This window comes from Nerophis lumbriciformis, linkage group LG04 (genome assembly GCF_033978685.3).
Source record: "Nerophis lumbriciformis linkage group LG04, RoL_Nlum_v2.1, whole genome shotgun sequence".
Taxonomy (NCBI): domain Eukaryota; kingdom Metazoa; phylum Chordata; class Actinopteri; order Syngnathiformes; family Syngnathidae; genus Nerophis; species Nerophis lumbriciformis.
Window position 1 is genome coordinate 32,781,399 of NC_084551.2, and position 20,939 is coordinate 32,802,337.

General features: G+C 37.0%; 1 protein-coding gene across 5 annotated transcripts in view; it reads left to right on the top strand.

The window, feature by feature from the left end:
* fxyd5 (FXYD domain containing ion transport regulator 5) overlaps positions 1-20,586 on the top strand; it is a 35,201-nt gene extending 14,615 nt beyond the window's left edge. The window contains exons 1-12 of one of the 5 annotated variants that reach the window (XM_061952786.1): positions 3,865-3,888; positions 7,217-7,291; positions 12,310-12,346; positions 12,420-12,457; positions 12,608-12,634; positions 12,731-12,771; positions 13,646-13,701; positions 14,044-14,079; positions 16,815-16,889; positions 19,428-19,464; positions 19,842-19,873; positions 20,107-20,586. In XM_061952786.1, the coding sequence (XP_061808770.1) occupies positions 12,434-12,457; positions 12,608-12,634; positions 12,731-12,771; positions 13,646-13,701; positions 14,044-14,079; positions 16,815-16,889; positions 19,428-19,464; positions 19,842-19,873; positions 20,107-20,126 (348 nt within the window). In that variant the 5' untranslated portion in view covers positions 3,865-3,888; positions 7,217-7,291; positions 12,310-12,346; positions 12,420-12,433 and the 3' untranslated portion in view covers positions 20,127-20,586. Of the gene's footprint in view, positions 1-3,730; positions 3,755-3,864; positions 3,889-7,216; positions 7,292-12,309; positions 12,347-12,419; positions 12,458-12,607; positions 12,635-12,730; positions 12,934-13,645; positions 13,702-14,043; positions 14,080-16,814; positions 16,890-19,427; positions 19,465-19,841; positions 19,874-20,106 lie in introns of those variants that run through there. The other 4 variants (XR_012050365.1, XM_061952778.1, XM_061952792.1 and 1 more) reach the window with 4 other exon arrangements.
* Positions 20,587-20,939: the final 353 nt, after the last annotated feature.

Below are 20,939 nucleotides of genomic sequence, written 5' to 3' on the forward strand. Positions count from 1 at the left end.
ATTGCAAACGCCATGTTTTTCCCCATAACAAGAGAGCTGACAGTTTCTGTGTCCTATAACAAAACTTTATTTTAAAACAAATACTTTAAACATGTTTTTTACCAGAGCAACTTTCAGAAAGTCAACCGTGTCTGAGTGCACATTTGCAAGAGAACAATGTGATCAAATGGAATTATTTGCGTTTTTTCAATGTTACGGTACAGTCCTCTGTTTTTTTTAGCAATTCTCATTCTTGAGGAAATGCAAAAATTGTCATTGTGAGAGAGACGCGCAAAAACAGCCCTGTGTTTCACCATCTCTGAAGTAATGTGACATACAGCAGAGGCAAATGTCTACCTATTTTAGAAAGTATGCATCTTTCAGTGTTTACATGGTAGGGATGGAAAGGTTTCTGACAAAAATCAGTGCGTGAGTTTTTTTCTTTGGGGAACACTGTAAATGATTTGCCACTTGCCAAGATTTAAAATTGCAATTTTAGAAATGTCCTTAGTTGTAAGAACTATTTACGTATTTGTATTAATTGAACAATCTTAATTTTAGCAGGAATAATTATATTTTGTATATTCTACTTTAAAAATGTCAAAATTGAGGAAATAACTAATCAAATAAGATATTTTCGTAGAAAATCTTGTTTAAAGATTCTGCAACATCTCAAGGATGCTTGATTTAAGAATTGCAAGTTGAAAATTGCTTGCTTTCAGAATAAAATACTTATTTCAATCTTAAAAGTTATATATGTATGTATATATATATATATATATATATATATATATATATATATATATATATATATATATATATATATATATATATATATTCTCGAAATTAAAATCTTAATTTAAGCTGCTTTATCAAGTACAATTATCTGTTTATTTAGCTAGTTAATTTGACCCAATTTTTAGTATTTTAACCTACAAACTAGTCTTTTTTATTTTAGCTCTATTTTGCAATGTACTAATCGGTTTGGAACTCGTACATATAGTTCTGATCATTGAGGCGAAGTAGGGCCTCGTGATTTGAATTACAGAATTGGTCAACAAAAACGGAACCCGCTGTTAAACAAGGAATATCATTAAAATTGACATAAATTAAATGTCATTGTGAGAAGAAGGATTGTTTGTTTGGGGAAATCATGTGTCGTGGACTGCTTATCGTCCCCGAAACACTAAACCGCCACCTCCTAATCTAATTATTGTCCAGGCGACCACTTCAAACAACGGCTAAATGTGCAAACAAACTACAAAGCTAATGCTAACCAGGACAAATTATAATACCGCAACACATCTGCTGCTTGTGTTGCTGTGAATGGGACCACTGATGGAAGCTTGATTTACAGACAGGACGGCAGCCGTAACCTGAAAGGCTTGCCCTCGAGTCGTCTCTACTCAAAAACATAAACGCCATCAAGCGCGCTTAAAGGCGAACTGCACTTTTTTGTGAATTTTGCGTTTTCGTTCACAATTCTTATGAGAGACAAGAAGACATAAGTTTGTTGTTATTTTTTGCAGTCTAACATGTAACAATTGGCTCATTCTAGGTGGCCGGCAATGCAGCTAATGGGAGCAATCAATTCTACCTCTAAATCACTTTAAAAATGCATTCAAGAACCGCCAACAATACTTAAAATACATTGCATAACCTGTATACTAACCAAGCGACATTGTTATTGTAAGAGCAAACACTGAGGAAGTCTTTTTCTAACGTAGTAACATATCGGTGCACTTCGGTTTTAACCGTAAAAGCTTGCTATGGCAAGAGAGAAGCTCGCTTCTACTTCAGCACCCAAATTGCATTTGAGTTTGTAATGCACAACACTATGAAATAGGACACCAATCTGTACTGACTGAAACACATGAAAAATCATATTACAGTATCTGTAAAGTATAAGCCCACATTTCATGTTTTGTTTGTACACAGCTAGTTCGACAGCATATGTATTGTAGTTGTAATAACACGCATGATGTGCTGCGTGTATCATGAACAATAATAAAATGACTCACTCGATGGACAGTCGTGTGTTTGGTCCAGCTGGTAAGCACTCAATTTATGTTGGCATAGCTTAGCTCCAAGTACCACATTGACTGCGCCAAATCACGCCGACCTCACTCTTTCGGCCTCTGTCTGCTCCAACTTTCCACCCTTCCTTCATGCGGGCTTCTAGAAGCAGCAGACCATCCTCTGTATATTCAGCTTCAAAAAGATAAGGTTGTGAATCCTCATTTGTCCAAAAATAATAAAAACTTTTGTCTGTCACCAAGTCTGCCATGACTAGAACACACTCACGTTTGTTTCCGGAAGTAGGAACACACATTTGTCGGCAGAAGTCGGAATTGTCTAATGGTTGCGCGATTTAAACGATATACAATATAAATGATATTAATCGGCCGACGATAGATTTTTTAAAACGTTAAAAAGTTATTGAATACAACACACTTTTTATAACCATTATTATCCATTTTCTACCGCTTGTCCCTTTCGGGGTTGCGGGGGTGCTGGAGCCTATCTCAGCTGCATCCGGGCAGTAGGACCCAAAAAAACAGAAGCCTTACAAATGGTATTAAATCCCACAAAGAAAGACTCCTACAAAAAGATTTCTTAAAATGTGCTCAACCTTTGTATGATTATTCCCCAAAGGTTCAGTTATTTTGGTCACTTTGCATAAAAGTAATGTTAATTCTGAAATAAGCTCTGCAAATTTGCATATGTCGTGCAAAATTGTCAATTACTCATTTACATATTCTTATTTGGGAGTTGAGAATTAAGATTTTGCACAGCCCCATACTTTCTGAAGTTCTGAATCCAGTCAAAAATTCTGCTTTTTATTGGAGCATGACGACACCAAAACTTACTCCGAAAATGTGTTTGCATTACAGTGTATGATTTGTTGGGGAAATAGGCCTCCATGCAAAATGTATTTTCCCTGGTTGACCAAGAGAGAAGACCATTGTTCCGATTATTAATGCATAAAGCTGACTTGTATACACTGAAAAAGAAAATAAAAAAATGTAATTACCAGATTTATTCAAAGAATTTTGGATTCTGTTTTTGGGGCCCATCCTGTACTTCCTGTATACATATGTGCACAAAGGCTTATTATTCCAGACATGCAGTGGCTGTGTGGGTGATGACACACTCTCTCTGAACAAGGGGACACAGTAACACATGATAATATTACTTTTGTAAAAAATATATATTTATATTACGGTATGTTTATTTTATTATTATGATGTTGTTGTTTTTTTTAAGATATTGGCCCTTACAGTGTCAGCTGGGAAAAGTTCTAGACCAATGGTACATAGGCTTCATCTAGTGGTGTGCCAAAAAAATTACTTAAATATTCAAACACATTGTCCCTGTTTAAACTGTGTGTAATGTTACAGTACGATAGCCTATAAAATGTATATACTTGTTCAATAAAACCTCTGCCTTGTTTTTTAATGAATTCTTACGCTCACTATGCTACTGTATTACTAACATTCATACTGTATTTTAATGTTAGTCATTATTGTGGTACTTGACAGCCAAGTTTTTTCTGAGGTTTTTGAGAACAACTGTTCGAGACACATGTAATTGAGGACGTCTGCTTTATATTGATTATGTCAGTCAAATTCCAACACCAAGTAATCAACAAACCACTTAATATTTAAAAAATATATTAATTGATTGGCCCAGATTAGTTTCATGTGTTTTTTTGTACTCCAATGATCTTTCCCTGTTTTTGTCCTCGCAGTAGCAGCAGCAGACGGTGACAAAGGTGCGTATTGTTTGAGCAGAGCCGTAAGCCTTCATGAAACTAAAGTCACGTTTATGTCGGTTTACATACGTGCTGCTCATTCCTTTCCTGTCTCTCTTCTCTCCAAACAGACTATGACAGCGCTTTTCAATACGGTGAGTAAGCAGTTTTGCCTTCAAAGGAAACATCTGTGAGGTCAGTTCAAGTTGTGACGTCAGTGTGATGTTAGACTTGGTCCACGTGGCTCAAATCTTCAAAAGCGCGAGTGACCATGAACAAGAATGTGGGTATTTTTAAAACTGTATACTAGTTTTGGCCTTTTGCCTTCATCAAAACAGCATTTCACCAGAGCAACTTTCAGAAAGTCAACCGAGCCTGAGTGCACATTTACAAGAGAACAATGTGGTCAAATGGAATTATTTGCGTTTTTTAAATGTTTTTTTTAGCAATTCTCATTTTCGAGGAAAATTAAAAATGCTTGTCATTGTGAAAGAAGGCTTTTATATACAGTTTTTTTTTAAACTGTATACTAGTTTTGGCCTTTTGCCTTCATCAAAACAGCATTTCAAGAAAACTGACTCTATGGAAAACTCCAGTCAGGAATAAAAAAAAACTATCTGTTTGGCATGGATGGTCTAATGCAAGGGTTTCCAGACTAAGAATGAAAATTTAATAAATAAATGATCAACCCTTAGGAGTCTAGTACAGGATATAACGGTTTTAAATATTTATGTGTTGGCCTTCATATTTCACCATAAAAACTATTTATCTTGACTTGGTTCAATCAATCAAAACTTATTTTCTTAAAGTCCATTTTTCATACATTAACACACACTTTGCCAGATTAAAAACAATAGATTATTATAGTGTGTGCAATGATAACAAAGCATCTTAAGACTTTTTTCAAACTTTTCTTCAAAAGAGTACTTATTTTTATGTTACTTAAACATAATGATAATGTGTGACACTGATACTCCTCTTTACTCCTAATAAAAATAGCTCTGTGTTTACACTTGGTGAGTGCTGCTTGCAGTATTTTGACGTTTTAACTAGGGCTGCCAATAAAAACCAATAAACTGGATTAAAAAAAAGGTTTAAATTATAGTATTTTGTTGCTTCGTTTAATGGTTTAATAAGTGTAACTAATAAGAAATTGATAAAATAGTGCTCGGAAATTTAAATGCGCGCTGTGGTGTGTAGATGCCGTAATATGTGTGGCCGTGCACAGCAGAGAGTTGAATCAGAATCAGCTTTAATGGCCAAGTATGTTTAACACACAAGGAATTTGACTTGGTAGACCGTACTCTCTTTGTAAAATGTAAACAATAACTATTAACGATTAACTAAAAATATAACATAAATATAAATGTAACTTAAATAAATATGTGCAAGTCTAATAAATAATAGTGCATTATAAATTATATAAACTATTATTAATGCACATATGTTAAAAATGTAATTAAATGATACATTTCTGACAAGCAAAAAATTGTTTTTTTAATTAAATTATTTTCCCTAAAATACACATTGAGACTGTAAAATGGGTTTTATCCAATTACTTGATTAATCGAACAAACTAAATGATGGATTACTCGATTACTAAAGTATTTGATAACTGCACCCTTAGTTCCAACATGGTGACTAGGGATGGGTACCGTTCACATTTGAACCAATACGTTCACAATTCCTGGTACTGGAGAATCGATACCGGTACCAATTTACGGTACTTTTGACACTAAAATCGCATTTTTATAGTAACATTTTAAAATGAACTAATCATGTGCAGTCCAGTTGTTAAATCTTGTTTTATTATCATCATATTATAATGTGCAAGTGCTGTTTGATTGTAACGTGCATCTTAGTTGTACCGTATTTTCCGCACCATAAGGCGCCCTGGGTTATAAGCCGCGCCTTCAATGAACGGCATATTTCAAAACTTTGTCCACCTATAAGCCGCCCCGTGTTATAAGCCGCATCTAACTGCGCTAAAGGAATGTCAAAAAAACAGTCAGATAGGTCAGTCAAACTTTAATAATATATTAAAAACCAGCGTGATGTTTGCGCGCATGGAGTCGTATATCAACATGGACGGAGCTGCGTGAAAAAAGCCACCCGGCCTCTTCGCGTAAACTTACCTTAACCACTCGCTCATCTTTTCTTCATCCATCCATCCCTTCGAGTTAGCTTTTATGATGACGCCGGCTGGAAAGGTCTCTTTTGGCAAGGTCTTCCTTTTGAATATCACCATGGGTGGAAGTTTCTGGCCATTAGCATGGCAAGCTAGAACCACAGTGAAGGATGACTTCTCATTCCCTGTGGTGCGAATATTCACCGTACGTGCTCCCGTTGTATCCACAGTGCGGTTCACAGGAATATCAAAAGTCAGTGGAACCTCGTCCATGTTGATAATGTTCTCTGGCCGGATCTTTTTTTCAGCTATCTTGTTTTTACAATATGCACGGAAAGTAGCCAGCTTTTCTTGAAAGTCTTTAGGCAGTTGCTGTGAAATAGTAGTCCGTGTGCGGATGGAGAGATTGCGTCTTTTCATGAACCGGATCCCTGTCGCTTAGTAGGAGCCATTTTGTGGTCTTTACAGACGTAAACACACAAAGGAAATGAAACGTAATATCCGCGCGCTTCTTCTTCTTCTACGCGGGCGGGTGGTTGCTTACAGAAGAAGAAGAAGCGCTTCCTGTTCTATGGGGGCGGGTGCTTACCTTGGCGGTTGCTTGCGTAGAAGAAGAAGCACTTCCTCTTCTACGGGGAAAAAAGATGGCGGCTGTTTACCGTAGTTGCGAGACCGAAACTTTATGAAAATGAATCTTAATATTAATCCATATATAAAGCGCACCGGGTTATAAGCCGCACTGTCAGCTTTTGAGTAAATTTGTGGTTTTTAGGTGCGGCTAATAGTGCGGAAAATACGGTAGTTTTCAATAACAAATTTGGAGGTGTTGAAATCACCATTTAAAATCGCTGATGCTAATCAGTAGCATGTCAATAGCAAAGCCAATGTATATTAGCGTCAAGCTACTACATGTTTGGGAAAGTGGAGCCTTACTTAACTTATGTTGGAGCGTTTTTTGAGTCAATTACTTGGTTAGCATTGAATATTGCAACATTACCTAGAAGTAGTTTAACTCCGTCCGCTCTCAGTGCTGCTGGAGTGATCAACAAGTGCGAAGTCGGCAACGGGGCGTGACGTCGCACGCAACCCAAGTACCGTAATATGGAACCGTGTGATTTTACGTGAATCGGTGCCCAGCAGGACCAGCGGGATTCAATTGGTGCCAAAAATGTACCATATTCGGTACCCATCCCTAATGGCAAGACAGGTTAGACTTAGGATGTTTTGCAACTGAGAGCCTTGACTGACTGACACATAATGTGTAAAATGTACAAAATGACATTGCACCATCCAAAATCTAAGATGCATCTCAGCAAGAAATAGAAATGTTATCTCTTTTCCTCGTATCATTTCAGATTATGAATCGTTGAGGATTGGTGGCCTAGTTTTTGCCGCCGTGCTGTTCCTCCTGGGCATCGCCCTCATCGTCGGTGAGTATTCGTTTGTGTGTGTGTGTGTGTGTGTGTGTCACCAAGGGAGGCCAATATCTGTGCTCACACACCATTTCTCATAGCAGTTGGTTCTTATTGCCTGACTCCTCTTCCTCAGTGGCAGGTTCTTCCACATGCGTGGCTGCACATTCACCACAACACATAAGAAACACACATTTAGAATCACTACACCCTGGCACATTATCTGCTCCCCTCAGTCAGATAGCCATCAGATATCAGACAGTACTTACCACAAAATAAGATGAACGATGTAAGGAAGAATATTAGGAAAAATGAAGATTGTACCCCACCTACCGCCCGAATGCAGCTGAGGTAGGCTCCAGCACCCCCTGCGACCCCAAAAGGGACAAGCGGTAGAAAATGGATGGATGGATGGAATGTGTGTTTTTATTATAAGTGAAGTCATACAGTATTTCATTCATATTAATCATATTTATTAGCTGATGGACACTGGTTTGATCGCCATTATCTTAAAATGTGCTTTATGTTGTTTGCCAACAACTTTTAACACACGTTCTCTGTGTCGCACCTTAATTTGTTTAGGTCGCTGGTGTGTGAGTGACAGGAAGAGAAGCTTACTTGAATAGAACTCATTTGGCGGCACCTGTTGGTTTGCGTGTATAAATCTCTTAACCTTCTTTTACTGACTAGATAGGTTGATTGGCAACACTAAATTGGCCTTAGTGTGTGAATGTGAGTGTGAATGTTGTCTGTCTATCTGTGTTGGCCCTGTGATGAGGTGGCGACTTGTCCAGGGTGTACCCCGCCTTCCGCCCGAATACAGCTGAGATAGGCTCCAGCACCCCCGCGACCCCAAAAGGGACAAGCGGTAGAAAATGGATGGATGGAGTTGGGTATTTTGTTCAAGAAATACATTGTAAGCTAAAACCAAGACCCTTGGCTGTTTGCGGTGTCCATAACATTCCCAGATTTTGGATCTTCCCTGCGGAAACGTAACTTGTAAGGACTCATGTCCCAATACCTGAACCATTTATGGTGAATAGTTGCACAAAAAAGTTAACAAGAATAATTCAGTTGATCAAGGAGCTACAGCTCCAATAAATTGTAATGCATAGTCACAGCATTTAATGACATGATTATGTTGTTTCCTGTTTTAAAGACAAAACTATTTTTTTTAAAGTTATCACAAAAGCTGTCATTTGAAATACGCATGCTAGGCAAAACTGATTTTGTTGCTGCCTAAAACGAATTAGCATGTCGTAAATATTATATATTAGCTGCAAAGTCATTGTTGCTTTTTATTATTTTGTGTTTATGCAGTAGAGGAAAGTGAGAGCTTGTGTTCTCGCTTTACCCCGATGAGGTCAGCATAGAAAAACATCATTAAAAGAAGAGGAAAAACTGACAAATCATAAAGACAGTGCATTAAAAGAGAACATAAAATGGAGCAGGGTGAGGAAGTTTACTGTTTGGCTCTTAAAAAAAAAAGAGAGCGCTTGGGAGTGAAAGACACCGCTGGCGCCTCCTAGCGGATGAATAAAGGATGAGGACCATCTTTTCTAAATGCTTGAAGGGGAACTGCAGTTTGTTTCCACAATCATTATGAGAGACAAGAAGGCAGATGTATCTTCTTTATGCATTTTAACTTGTAAGTAAAGATTTTTAAAAGACTCCGCTTACAATGGAGTCAATGCAAGGTTCTCTATTCTGCCAATAAATCCTTCTAAATAAAAGCGCCAACAATACTCCATTTCGTGACCTGAATATTAACCAAGTATTAGTGATATTGTTATTATAAACGCTAACGCAGACAAACTATTTTAGGGGCACCATGATCAGAGGGAGCTAATTAGCTTGTGCTGCTATGTTGATGTCATCAGCTGGTGAGCTGCTTACTCGTCTCTGAGCTGGTGAAAGTTTATTCTAAATCATTAATCATTCCTCTCACCTTGATAATAGAAGATTAAGGACATAATCCAAAACATTGGTACACTTTGACATCCAATGTATACCCAGAATTGTCTTCGCGTGGATTATGAGTTGTTCTTTATCTAATTGGGAATATATGAAAATTATATCAGTCGGCATCCTAATGACAGCCGACATTGTACAGTAAGTGATGTTTTATTATGTTTGTTGGCTCTCATGATGTCTGCATTGGGTAATAGTCAGTAGTCAGTGATGTTGTTGAAGGAAAAAACAAAAGTGACGCGTTTTTTTTATTAATGCGCAGCGTATGCTTAAAACGATCAAAATACGTAAATATTAAAATGTTATTATGAATGTGCCCGTTACTGTATTACATTTATACTTACATCATGTATATAAAACTTGGTGGAGGTGTTAGGATGTTTTATAAGCGCTTCATAGGCAGAAGAGAGCGACTCCCATAGGCTCCATTGTAAACTGACTTTTGATCGCATTTATTTACGAGATAGAATGCATTAAAAAAAGAAAAACATGTATGCGTTTCTTACAACATTTTTAAAAATGGGCTGTTCCCCTTTAACACCATACAGGCCATAAGCATCGCTGCAAATCTGCTTATTATAAGTGACTTTAGGCTTGTTTTATTCCCAAAGTTGCTTGAAAATTAGTATTTTTTGGGGCCTGTTTTTGGTCCTACAATTGTTTATTTGGTCTTTTTATTTTCCGTCTGTGGCAAGTGGTCTATGCTTTCTCCACCTCTGGTTCCTGCTCATGGTCCCTGCCCGATCTAAACGCTATGCCTGCAGAAACACTCGCGCATGATTTACTGTAAGTCTCGTCGAAACACCGGTTTTCTACGCCTTTATTTTGTACTTTTTAGAAGTCATCCAGTAGTAACTTGTTTCTATAATTGAAGCAATCACTGGCAGTAATTAGCTTGGATGAGACTACTTCTAATTTACACCAATTATTCTGAAATACTGTATGTAAATATTATGGTTTAGTTTGGCCTATAAGCCGGTGCCATATTCTCATAACTTTAACAACATTACTGTAAGAAATTCAGCACAAGCAACAATATTAAAAATAACTAGAAAAGCTCTTGTAGAGTGCAAACCTCCACCTGGCCTTATTTCCCGATAGTGAAACATCCTGAATCCAGGCAGTGATCCGGATCACCCCCAAAATGTAATCACTTGTTCCTTATCCGTTTTTTTTATCCTTAAAGTTGTATCAAAATCAGCCCATACATTTTTGAGCTATATTGCTCTCTAAACGACAGGCAGACATATAAACCGTAGAAAATACATAACCTCCTGGTGGAGATAATTAATGGAAGGATACATGAAATGACCATGTTCGTGCGTGTTTATTTTGTTTTACGCTTCCAAACAGCCTGCAAGAGGAAATAAACCGAGAGAATCCTATTTCTTAAATTACCATAGCTCGTGTTCTTTCTTAAAGGTGATTTATATTACGGAATAAAATAGTTTGTAATACCATTTGGAATTATTTGTTTGGGAAGGATATGTCATTCATACAAAAATAAATACATGTTATTTTAATGTGATTCGTTGGGTCTTTAGGTGAAATACATGTACTTAGTATGTCTGGTGGCATAATTATGAATGTATACCCGAGTTAAATTAATTCAGATATAGACTTTGGGTAGTAATAGTGACAGACATACCCTCCTGAACAAAGAACAATGAATATAAAAGTCTATTATGTTTAATTTAAAAGTTAAAGTACCAATGATTGTTAAACACGCACTAGGTGTGGTGAAATTATTCTCTGCATTTGACCCATCACCCTTGATCACCCCCTGGGAGGTGAGGGGAGCAGTGGGCAGCAGCGGTGGCCGCTGTGTAATGGTAAAAATTACGTACCTGTCTCTGTTTTGTATGATATATAACTTCCACATATTTTCTGAGGCGGTATTGCACCACACAAGTTTTGGCATGGCAAGTTAATTTATAGAGCACAATTTGTACACAAGGCAATTCAAATTGCTTTACAGAAAATCACAAGAAGGCAAAACCAAAAAATTAATAATCATAATACAAATTAAAAATATAGAATAAAATAATAATTAAAACTACTATAATTCATATTCAAATCAAACACTGGAGATAAAATAAGTTCAGTTGTGAAATGCACATTCAATTTTGATAATAAAAATTAAAGTTTGAAAATATTAGCGCCTGTACAGCAGGACTATACAACTAGAGACCCGGGGGCCAAATCCGGATTAACACCATACCGACCTCCCGAGTTCAGTTCAAAACTTGGGACACAAACATTTTTGCCGCAAATTCCTAAAACCTTTAGAGTGCCTCTGTTGTATAAAGAAACTTGGACCACTAAACACAGTGACAGATCCTTGCATTGACATTTTAACCTTGCTGGAAAACAAAACACTGAGGTCCAAACTTGTGATTTACATAACTGATACGTTCTTCAGGACACCCCTTTAAGCCCTCTCCTTTTTGGCAGTTACACAGTTTTTTCATAATGTGACTTATGTAACTAAGTTGTAGCTGTAGTCATTTGTTCACCTTCTTTGGTTAGTGGTGTTCCTCAAGGTTCCATTTTAGTTCCTCTCTTTTTTATCATTGTGGCTATTCGACTGATGGCGCACGATTTCAGTCCAACAAACTTGTGAGAAATAAATAATAATAAATAAATAAACCCAAATTTACATGTCTACTGTGCAGAACGCTATGTTTCCGGAATATACAAAAGAAGAAGAATAGTGAAGGGAGAAGTCCGCCCCCCTCGTCCTGCTCTTTCTGAAAATGTGGCCTCCAAAATAATGCTGTATTAATCCCTGCTGTACAACCTATACAAACTTATTTAGTTATTTTACTTGTCAAAAAATATGCATACCTTTTAATCATTGTGATTGCCCTTCCAATTTTGAAACACATACCCTGCACATGTTCTGATTATGATCATTTATTATCTAGTGTTATTCCTAAAAGCTTTGTTTTGGTAACTTGAATAATCGGTTTGTTTTGTATTTTAGTGATTTTTTTGGTCTACTCTTACAATATATCTTGTGTTCATTCATACGTTGTGCTCATGCTCTCCCCTCCAAAATACAGGCAGGAAATGTGCGTGTTCCAAGAGTGGCAAGTCTAGGTGAGCCGAGAATAAACTGTTTAATAGGTTTTCCAGATTTGCATTCTAACTCTTTTACCTTCATTGTGCGCAGGTCACGGGATCCTAATGCAGAATCAGGTGTCCCAAGAGGTAGATTATTGTGATATATATATATATATATATTTTTTTTTTTTTTTTTTTTTTATTATTATTGTTTTTTATTTATGTATTTATTATTATTTATTTATTTTTTTTTATATTCATGCAGCATCAACAAATTAATGCATAACTGTTTTACAGCTTAACACCACAGACAGAGAGCAGCTGGTAAGGATTTTCAAATCATTTTCATAATATCAGTCAGTCTTATAATAGAATCAATTGAATGTATTTCCTTAAAGCGCCTTCCTCCTTTCCTTGCAGTTATCACGCTTTACCACCAGATGGCAGCAGTTGCAATCCGTGTAAGACAATCACCCTTTAGTTTTAAATGCCTCTTCATGTCTTCACTCTCTCTTTTCTAAATCATCTTGACCTCTGACTATTTCCTTATTAGGATGTAAATGTGTATATTTACTTAGTGTCTTTGCACACAATACGACACAATAAACCTGTTGTAAAATGCACCTTTTTATGTGTGATGAATGCCACATAATTCCGTCTCCCGTGCGTGTCTCATAGGACTGGAAGACAAGCGTGTGCTGCACTGAGGCTTGTTGCTGACATTGCACTTGGCTCAGCAGCCAGCAGTCAGTATAAATGATTTATGTGCTGCAAAGTGCACCAATGCATCTCATTTCATCCAAACTCTGCGGCCATTGCTGATTAACAAAGGGATTTTGCACGAATTGGCTGATATGAGTTTAAAGCTTCTGTGAAAGGATTGCAGTCTACCTTGTCTGTATGCACATGTGTCATGTGAGCAAGTTTTAATGTTGTAAATGTGATGTTTTATGTATTTGTTTACTGTTTTTAATGTAACCTTGCTGCTGCCCTCTTGGCCAGGTCTCCCTTGGAAAAGAGATCTTTGATCTCAATGGGATTTTACCTGGTTAAATAAAGGCTAATAATAAATAATATGTGAGAATAAAAGCTGCATCTCTGCAGTGGTGATAAAGATGAGTGCAAAGCTTGCAACAATTTCAGGGGGTAAAATGCAAAATGCAGCACCTATCATACTTAAATATTATGTTTTGAAATATAGCCTCGTGTTTATTGTTAAGCTTCAAAATGGTGCTAAGGATGGCGGTGCACCATTTGTACAAGTGTAGTGTTTGAGTGTGGCCACTGGGAGGCTCTTGACAGGTTTACACTGAGTTCATTTCCACCCAACTGCAGTCTGCACTTCACTTGGAGGAGCTCTTCAACCTACACTGCAGCCATGGGCACCACAGGTCTGTTTGATTTACTGTTTATGCATAACTTACTACATTGGTTTTATTGTTTGTTAAGATGAAATAAGTTGTTGTATCTTGTGCATTTTTTTTACTTGCATTGTCACTGCAACCTCCTACTAGAACCATACTATTGTCTGCATGGTGAGGTGTTAAGTTCATAAGCAGAAGGTGACATCATTTGTCTGTGCAGTGCTTTATGCTGCAGCTCCACCTTTCTTAGTGCTGAGAAAAGCATTGAGCATGCTGGGGGGAACCCTCCAGAGAATAATGGAGGCAAGGTTGCAGCTTTGCAGGCATGCAAACCCACCCTTAACACTCCTTGTTTTTTTTTTTTTGCAGAAGCAATATTTCCAGAACAAAGGGACTTTGAATATGGTTAGTAGTATCATTTCTACTGCACATCTCACTGTACTTTCCACAATGTCAGCTTAAGTAGACTGAATTGTTCAGAAAACAAGATTATTTGCACTTTTATTTTACACATAATGTTAGAACAAAGCTATTCCATATCAGAAAACACGAAATGGCCAACGTACTCATGAATAAAATGATATCACAATCAATGTAAGTATGCTTGTCAAAGATCTGATATATGACAGCATCACTCTGCTGTTTTAAGTACCTATTGACAAAATACAAGTCAAATATCCTTTAAAGTTTATATGACAGAAAAGCTCTGCTGCTTTTATCTACCTATTAATATAAAAATGCTATAGTCAAAGATTCTCTATACAACAGGAGGGCACTGTTGGCTTTTTTAGTACTTACTGCTGAAACATCTGTCAAAGATCCTGAATGACAGGAAGGTACAGCAGTTAAAGAAATACCTACTCACAGTACAATATTCTTTATATATATGTAGTAACTGCTGCAGAAATGCTTGTCAAAGATCCTCTATAGCAGGGGTCTTTAACAGTTTCCAGGCCACCAACCCCCAAACTGATAAAGAGATGAAGTGGGGACTACTTGTATATCCTGCATAAAATAGTTTTTTGTTTTTTTTAAACTGGTCATATTGGTACCTTCTTATTGTGCAATTCTAAGGTATTCAAATAATATGGTAAAGCACCGCTAATAGCTAGTTGACAACTGGCACGCTAATTGCTAGCTGACAACTGCCGTGCTAACTGCTAGCTGAATACTAGAGCACTCAAATGATAGTTGGAAGTAGGGCTGCGAATCTTTGGGTGTCCCAAGATTCGATTCAATATCGATTCTTGGGTCACGATTCGATTGAAAATCGATTTTTTTTTCGATTCTGGTGTGATTGGTGCACCGAACTGACAACTGGTACGCTAATCGCTAGCTGAAAACTAGGCATGTAACTGCTAGCTGAATACCGGAGCACTCAAATGCTAGCTGGCAGCCTGTGCCATTAATCGCTAGTTGACAACTGTCGCACTCATAGCTAGCAGAAAACTTGTGTGTTAATCACTAGCTGGTGACAACTGGCGCACCAATAGCTAACTGACAACTGGTACGCTAATCGCTAGCTGAATACTATGCACGTAACTGCTAGCAGCTAGCGCTGCTAATCGCAAGCTAACAAACTGGCATGCCAATGACTAGCTGACAACTGCCGTGTTAATTGCTAGTTAGCAATTAAAGCATTGATCGCTGGCTATTTTAAATGCTAACATGAATACAATAATGTAATTATTGTATTCATGTTTCAAAACTGCAAGGTCCATGTCACTGCCATTGCTAAACTAAATATCTAAATTTGTGAAAAAATTGCAAATTGTATGTGTGTATATGTCCCGACGGGATCACCACCTTATCGTGGTGGGGCACTTTGCGCGTCTCCATGACCCCTAGAGCTATGTCGGCTGGAGTCTTGTACTCCTGGCAGGGTTACCCAAGCCGAACAGGTCGAAGGGTAGAGTCCAGACTAAGAGTGATCCCGAAGACCTCAACGGTGGAGCAGGCAGAAGATGGTAGCACTGAGAAGCACCACAATGGCTGTAAAAGCGGACGAAGGCTAAGGGAGCACACCCTGACAGAAAAGCAAGCTGGTGGCGGCAAGCTTTGAGGCGGTTTCCCAAAAACCTGGATTCCGGCAGCTTCCTGCAGTTGTAAGAAGATGCCGGTCGTCTAGGGTCTCCCTTGCCACTGGAACGATCTTCTTACAATCAAGGTAGTGGCGTTGGGAAAAGCGCACCCCTCATGCCACTCTAAAAACCATCATTGCGCAGGTATCTTCTTTACCTGAGTCTCCGACCTCAAAAGATCGGACTTTTCAAACATCAGCAGACTCATAAATAAAAGAAGATGGTCATCATCGAATCGATGGACAACCATAAGCAAGCAATATATATATGTATTTACATATACAGTATACACCTATACATACATATGTATATTTACATATATATGTACATACAGTATATACACATATATATATATATATATATATATATATACACACACATATATCTATATATATATATATACATATACACACACACACACCCCTGCAATGCTTTTGCGGACCTCTGCACTATAGGACAGAAACACGAATCAAAGATCCTCTATATGAGAGCGGTGTTGTATTTTGGGGAATTTGTTAGTTATTCCAAAGTGTCCACTAAACTCATGGACCACTATGACATTACAGTAAATTGCTGTAAAAATATTGCGCCGTAAATGTTGCTGTAAAAAACAATGCAATTATTAGCTAGTAATTTGCTGTGAATTAACAATGAAAATGTCGACAGTGAAATATTACCGTGAAGACGATATAAATCATACACATGTGGGTATATGGTGATAATACATGTTGATGACACATTTTAGTTGCGTCCCGCTTATTTGACAGCGACAAGCGTACAACCGCGTCCTCAACGTAGCCTTCTCGGTAGCGGCTAACGCCCCTCCACAGTGCACGTCACTAATCCTTGCTTCCGCAGCGGCAAGTATGCTACATTATGTTTCTGACACGCAACATTTTCACTGGAGGACGAGGAATAGCTAAACATGTTACACTGCTAACCGTGAGAAGATACAATTTGAATGCTAACAAAGGTGTGCGGATCGATACAAAATATTGACGCTCACAATACCTAGTATATATTCATCATTTCTGTATAATTTGCATATTCTCATGGTAGATGAAGACACGTTGAGGACTACAGGAATGGTCCTCGCTATCATCATGTTTGTTTCTGGCATTTTGATAGCCTTAAGTAAGTTTTACGTACTTATTTGGAATGTTGACGAGACATTGCTCACTGGACACTACATTAGGTACACCTGCACAATCTAACAATGTCGCCCAATAACAACAGTGTGACGGTACATAATGTAACAGTATGTTCGTTAAGCATCACCATACTTCCGGCCTAATATATCAACCCGGCAGGCACAAGACATTGATACAACATTGATTTATACATACAGTACATGTCCTCGAAAACTGACTTTGAAACAACGTTGTAAAATAGTTGTGTTTGTAATATGAGACAACGTTGGTGTCTAACGTTGTTGGTTGGGAAATGACAGCATTTCAAAGGTAAAAAAAAAACATCGCAGCCTGACATTGAATAAACGTTGTCAAAAAGCATGTTGTTTCAACGTTGTAGTTGTGTTGTAAAATATTGGTTGAAAAATGACAAAATCCCTGGGTCAGGCCAGAACCCAACGTTGATTTAACGTGGTCAAAAAGCATGTTGTTGGAGATGATATCTGTAGAAAAAACTGCATTTAGTTTAGATAATAATGAGTCATATATTGGAATATGGGATCCATTATTTAAATTTGTTTTAACTATTAAATGAACCTAAAATATGACTTTGTTTAACTTTGTGGAAAATATTGGACACAGTGTGTTGTCAAGCTTATGAGACGTGATGCAAGTGTAAGCCACTGTGACACTATTGCTCAGTTTTTATTTGATTTTTTATAAATAGCTGTGATGATAATGTAAATGGGGGATTTCTAATCACTGCTGTGTTGGAAATCTTATTAATATTGATACTGCTGTTGATATTATTCATTTTTGTTTGATTACTTTTGGATAGTTTTGTGTCATGTTTGTGTGTCTTTCAATTGCTATGTTGATTGCTATTCTGAATGTTGCTGGGCCGGGTTTGGTTTTGGAATTGGAATTGGAATTGTATTATTATGGTATTATTGTCTATTGTTTTGTTGGACTGATTAATTTAAAAAAAGCAGGTTGTTCCAACGTTAGGTTTGAGTTGCTCAACAATAGGACCTAATTCAACAAGTTCTCAGCGTCTTGTGCCTGCTGCGAAAACATTTGTCAATTATCATGATAACAATTATTAGACCTACAATATATAACAATTATTAGAACAATTAATGTCTGAAAAGATATGTTAGAAAAATATTGCATGATAATAATTATAGCAATTATTATACTAACAATAAATACCAATTATTAAGTATGTAAATTAAAATAATTATTAATATAATAATTATTATACTAACAACTGTTATAACAAAATAATATTATTAAATTATAACAAATATGCAAATTATTATGACAATTATTAATTGTTACTATACTAGTTAAATATATTTTTGTTGTGTCACTTTACCATTTGTGTCTAGTCTACACACGGGATAGTGAGAAACACAATTTCAATTTTGATTCCATGTATGTCTTGTACATGTGAAGAATTGACAATGAAGCTGACTTTGATTATAATTATAAATATAATATAAAAGTTATACAATAATGGCTGCGCAGTGCAGTACAGAGATCCACCTATTTCTGTCTCTCTCGTTCTCGCTTTCTGTCTGTGACTCGCTACTCCACTCTCACTTTCTGTTTCTATATGTCATTCTTACTCTACCTATTCCCTCTCTCTCTTTCTGTTTCCCTCTATTCTCACTTTCAATCTGTTTATTCTCTCTACCGCACTCTGTTTCTATGTTGCTCAACTGTCTCTCTCTCTCTCCTATTGTCCCTCTACACCAGGGGTGTCAAACTCATTTTAGATGGGGGGCCACCTGGAGAAAAATCTACTCCCAATTGGGCCGGACTCGTAAAATCACGGCATGATAACTTAAAAATAAAGACAACTTCGGATTGTTTTCTTTGTTTAAAAATAGAACAAGCACAAATGTACAAATCATAAGGTTGTTTGGTTTTTTTAACACTTACATGTTGCAGTTAATCATTTATTTGTCATTACTTATATTTTCTGAATGAATAAATTATGTGATAATGTTCATCAGTCAACTCATTGGTGTCTATCAAGATAAAAAAAATATATATCAAAATCAAATTACAGGATGTTATTTATATAGTTTGATCATTTTCCTCGACTGATGTACTAACATCACGTGGTTTATTTTGTACATATGTAGCATCATCTACAAAGATACAAAAAATTGCTATTGCGACATCTAGTGGACACATTTAGAACAGCAGTTTCTTTCATTGAAAAATTTCAAGTAAATTTTTATACTTAGCAAACTCATCCCGCTGGCCGGATAAAACCTGTTCGCGGGCTTGATCCGGCCCTCGGGCCGTACGTTTGACACCCCTGATCTACTCAGTCTCTCTCTCTCTTGTCCCTCTGGTCAGTCACATTGTGCTCGTGGATGCGAGCCACATTCCTACTTACCTTTGCGAAGTACACTCACACACACGTCTAGCATTGGGTGTCATCAGGTTGCGCAGGTGTGCCGGTTGTGTTGGCCCGTGAGTGCATCCATTGACATGTTTGGTAACCAGTGTGTCGTTCCTCAAACAGGTAAAAAATGCACAAAATGTGTCAAATCCTCCCCCAAGTAAGCGTGGATGAAGCGCTTGTGCATGTTGTATGAATCTGACCGCAAGGAGCAGCCATGATGATATGAAGAACCTGTCCTTTCCTAACCTGCATTTACAACCCCCCCCCCCCCCCCCCCCAAAAAAAAACACACACACTACTAACACATGAAGGAGTTGTGTATTTTTTGTCAAGGCTAAATACTTGGATTTGATCCTTCATTTGTTGGTAGTGTGGCTTTTACTGACTGCATGGTAATTATGGAGAACAATAATCTGTGAGGACCTTGAAGCAGCCTGAACTCTTAATAATGGATGATGTCATGTTGACCCCGCATGTCCAACAAGCTCGAAAAGACAAACAACGTCCTAACATGTCCTCTTTTTCTACTCGCAGGTCAGCTGATACCCAAATTCCCAAGACAGAGGGTGAGTTCACGTTCAAATGACTTGAAATAGGCCACTTTTCAGCAGCCGTGTTTCTTTTATCTTCTGTATAGAACAGCTAGTTTGGAAATGACCACTAAAAAATAAGTAGCCATTATTGTCTAAATTTAAGTCTAAATAGCTGTACACTGACTACTCTCAAGAAGTGGTAATGAAATGTGAGTTGCTGCTTAAATACAAATGTGTTATTCTCTTGTTTTTTTCTTTTATTGCAGTGCCTCCTCCAGCTGTGTAGAACTTTATTCTTATGTGTAAAACCAAGACCAGCAAATATGCAACATGCAAGTATGTTTTGGCTGTTAAACCCCCGCTGGATGATTCCTACAAATAATACGTGAAGCTTGATATGACGCATCTACTCTGAGGAATGCATTTAAAGCAACTATATGCAACAGTTTGTCGTAGAAAATAACACTTAATTGGTGCTACTTTTCTTTATTTATATCTTTTTCTTTCATTAATGCTATATATTGTACTTCATGGTGTTGCACACTTAAATCAACATTCACCTTTTTCAAGCTTAGCATTTATTTTTCATAAATAAAAAAGGTGGCAATATAATTGTCAAGCTTTTTTTTTGTATCATGTTTTAAAAACAATTATTTATTTTGCACTAATGATCTGTTGGAAAAAAGCAATGTTGAAGCATGAAAAGATATGAAGAAACTTCAATAAAATGGTACTGATAATGCAGACTTTTTTATGGTCCGTTTTTAATTAAATGAATGCTTTGTGCTAAATGACAATTATGGCAAGGCAATTTTATTTATAGGGCACAATTCGTACACTCGCCAATTCAAAGTGCTTTACAGAAAATTTAAAGAAGGAAAAAATATTAAAATTAAAAATAGAAAATACAGTCACCATAAAAACAATTAAAAAATAAATCAAACACTGTAAATAAATTATTTTTAGTTGTCGTATGCACAACTAGATAAACAGTTTTCAGGCTGGATTTGAACATTGAGGCCTGTCTCACATCTTCAGGAAGTCTATTCCAGATTTTAGGAGCATAAAACTGAAACGCAGTTATAATATAACAATAAGT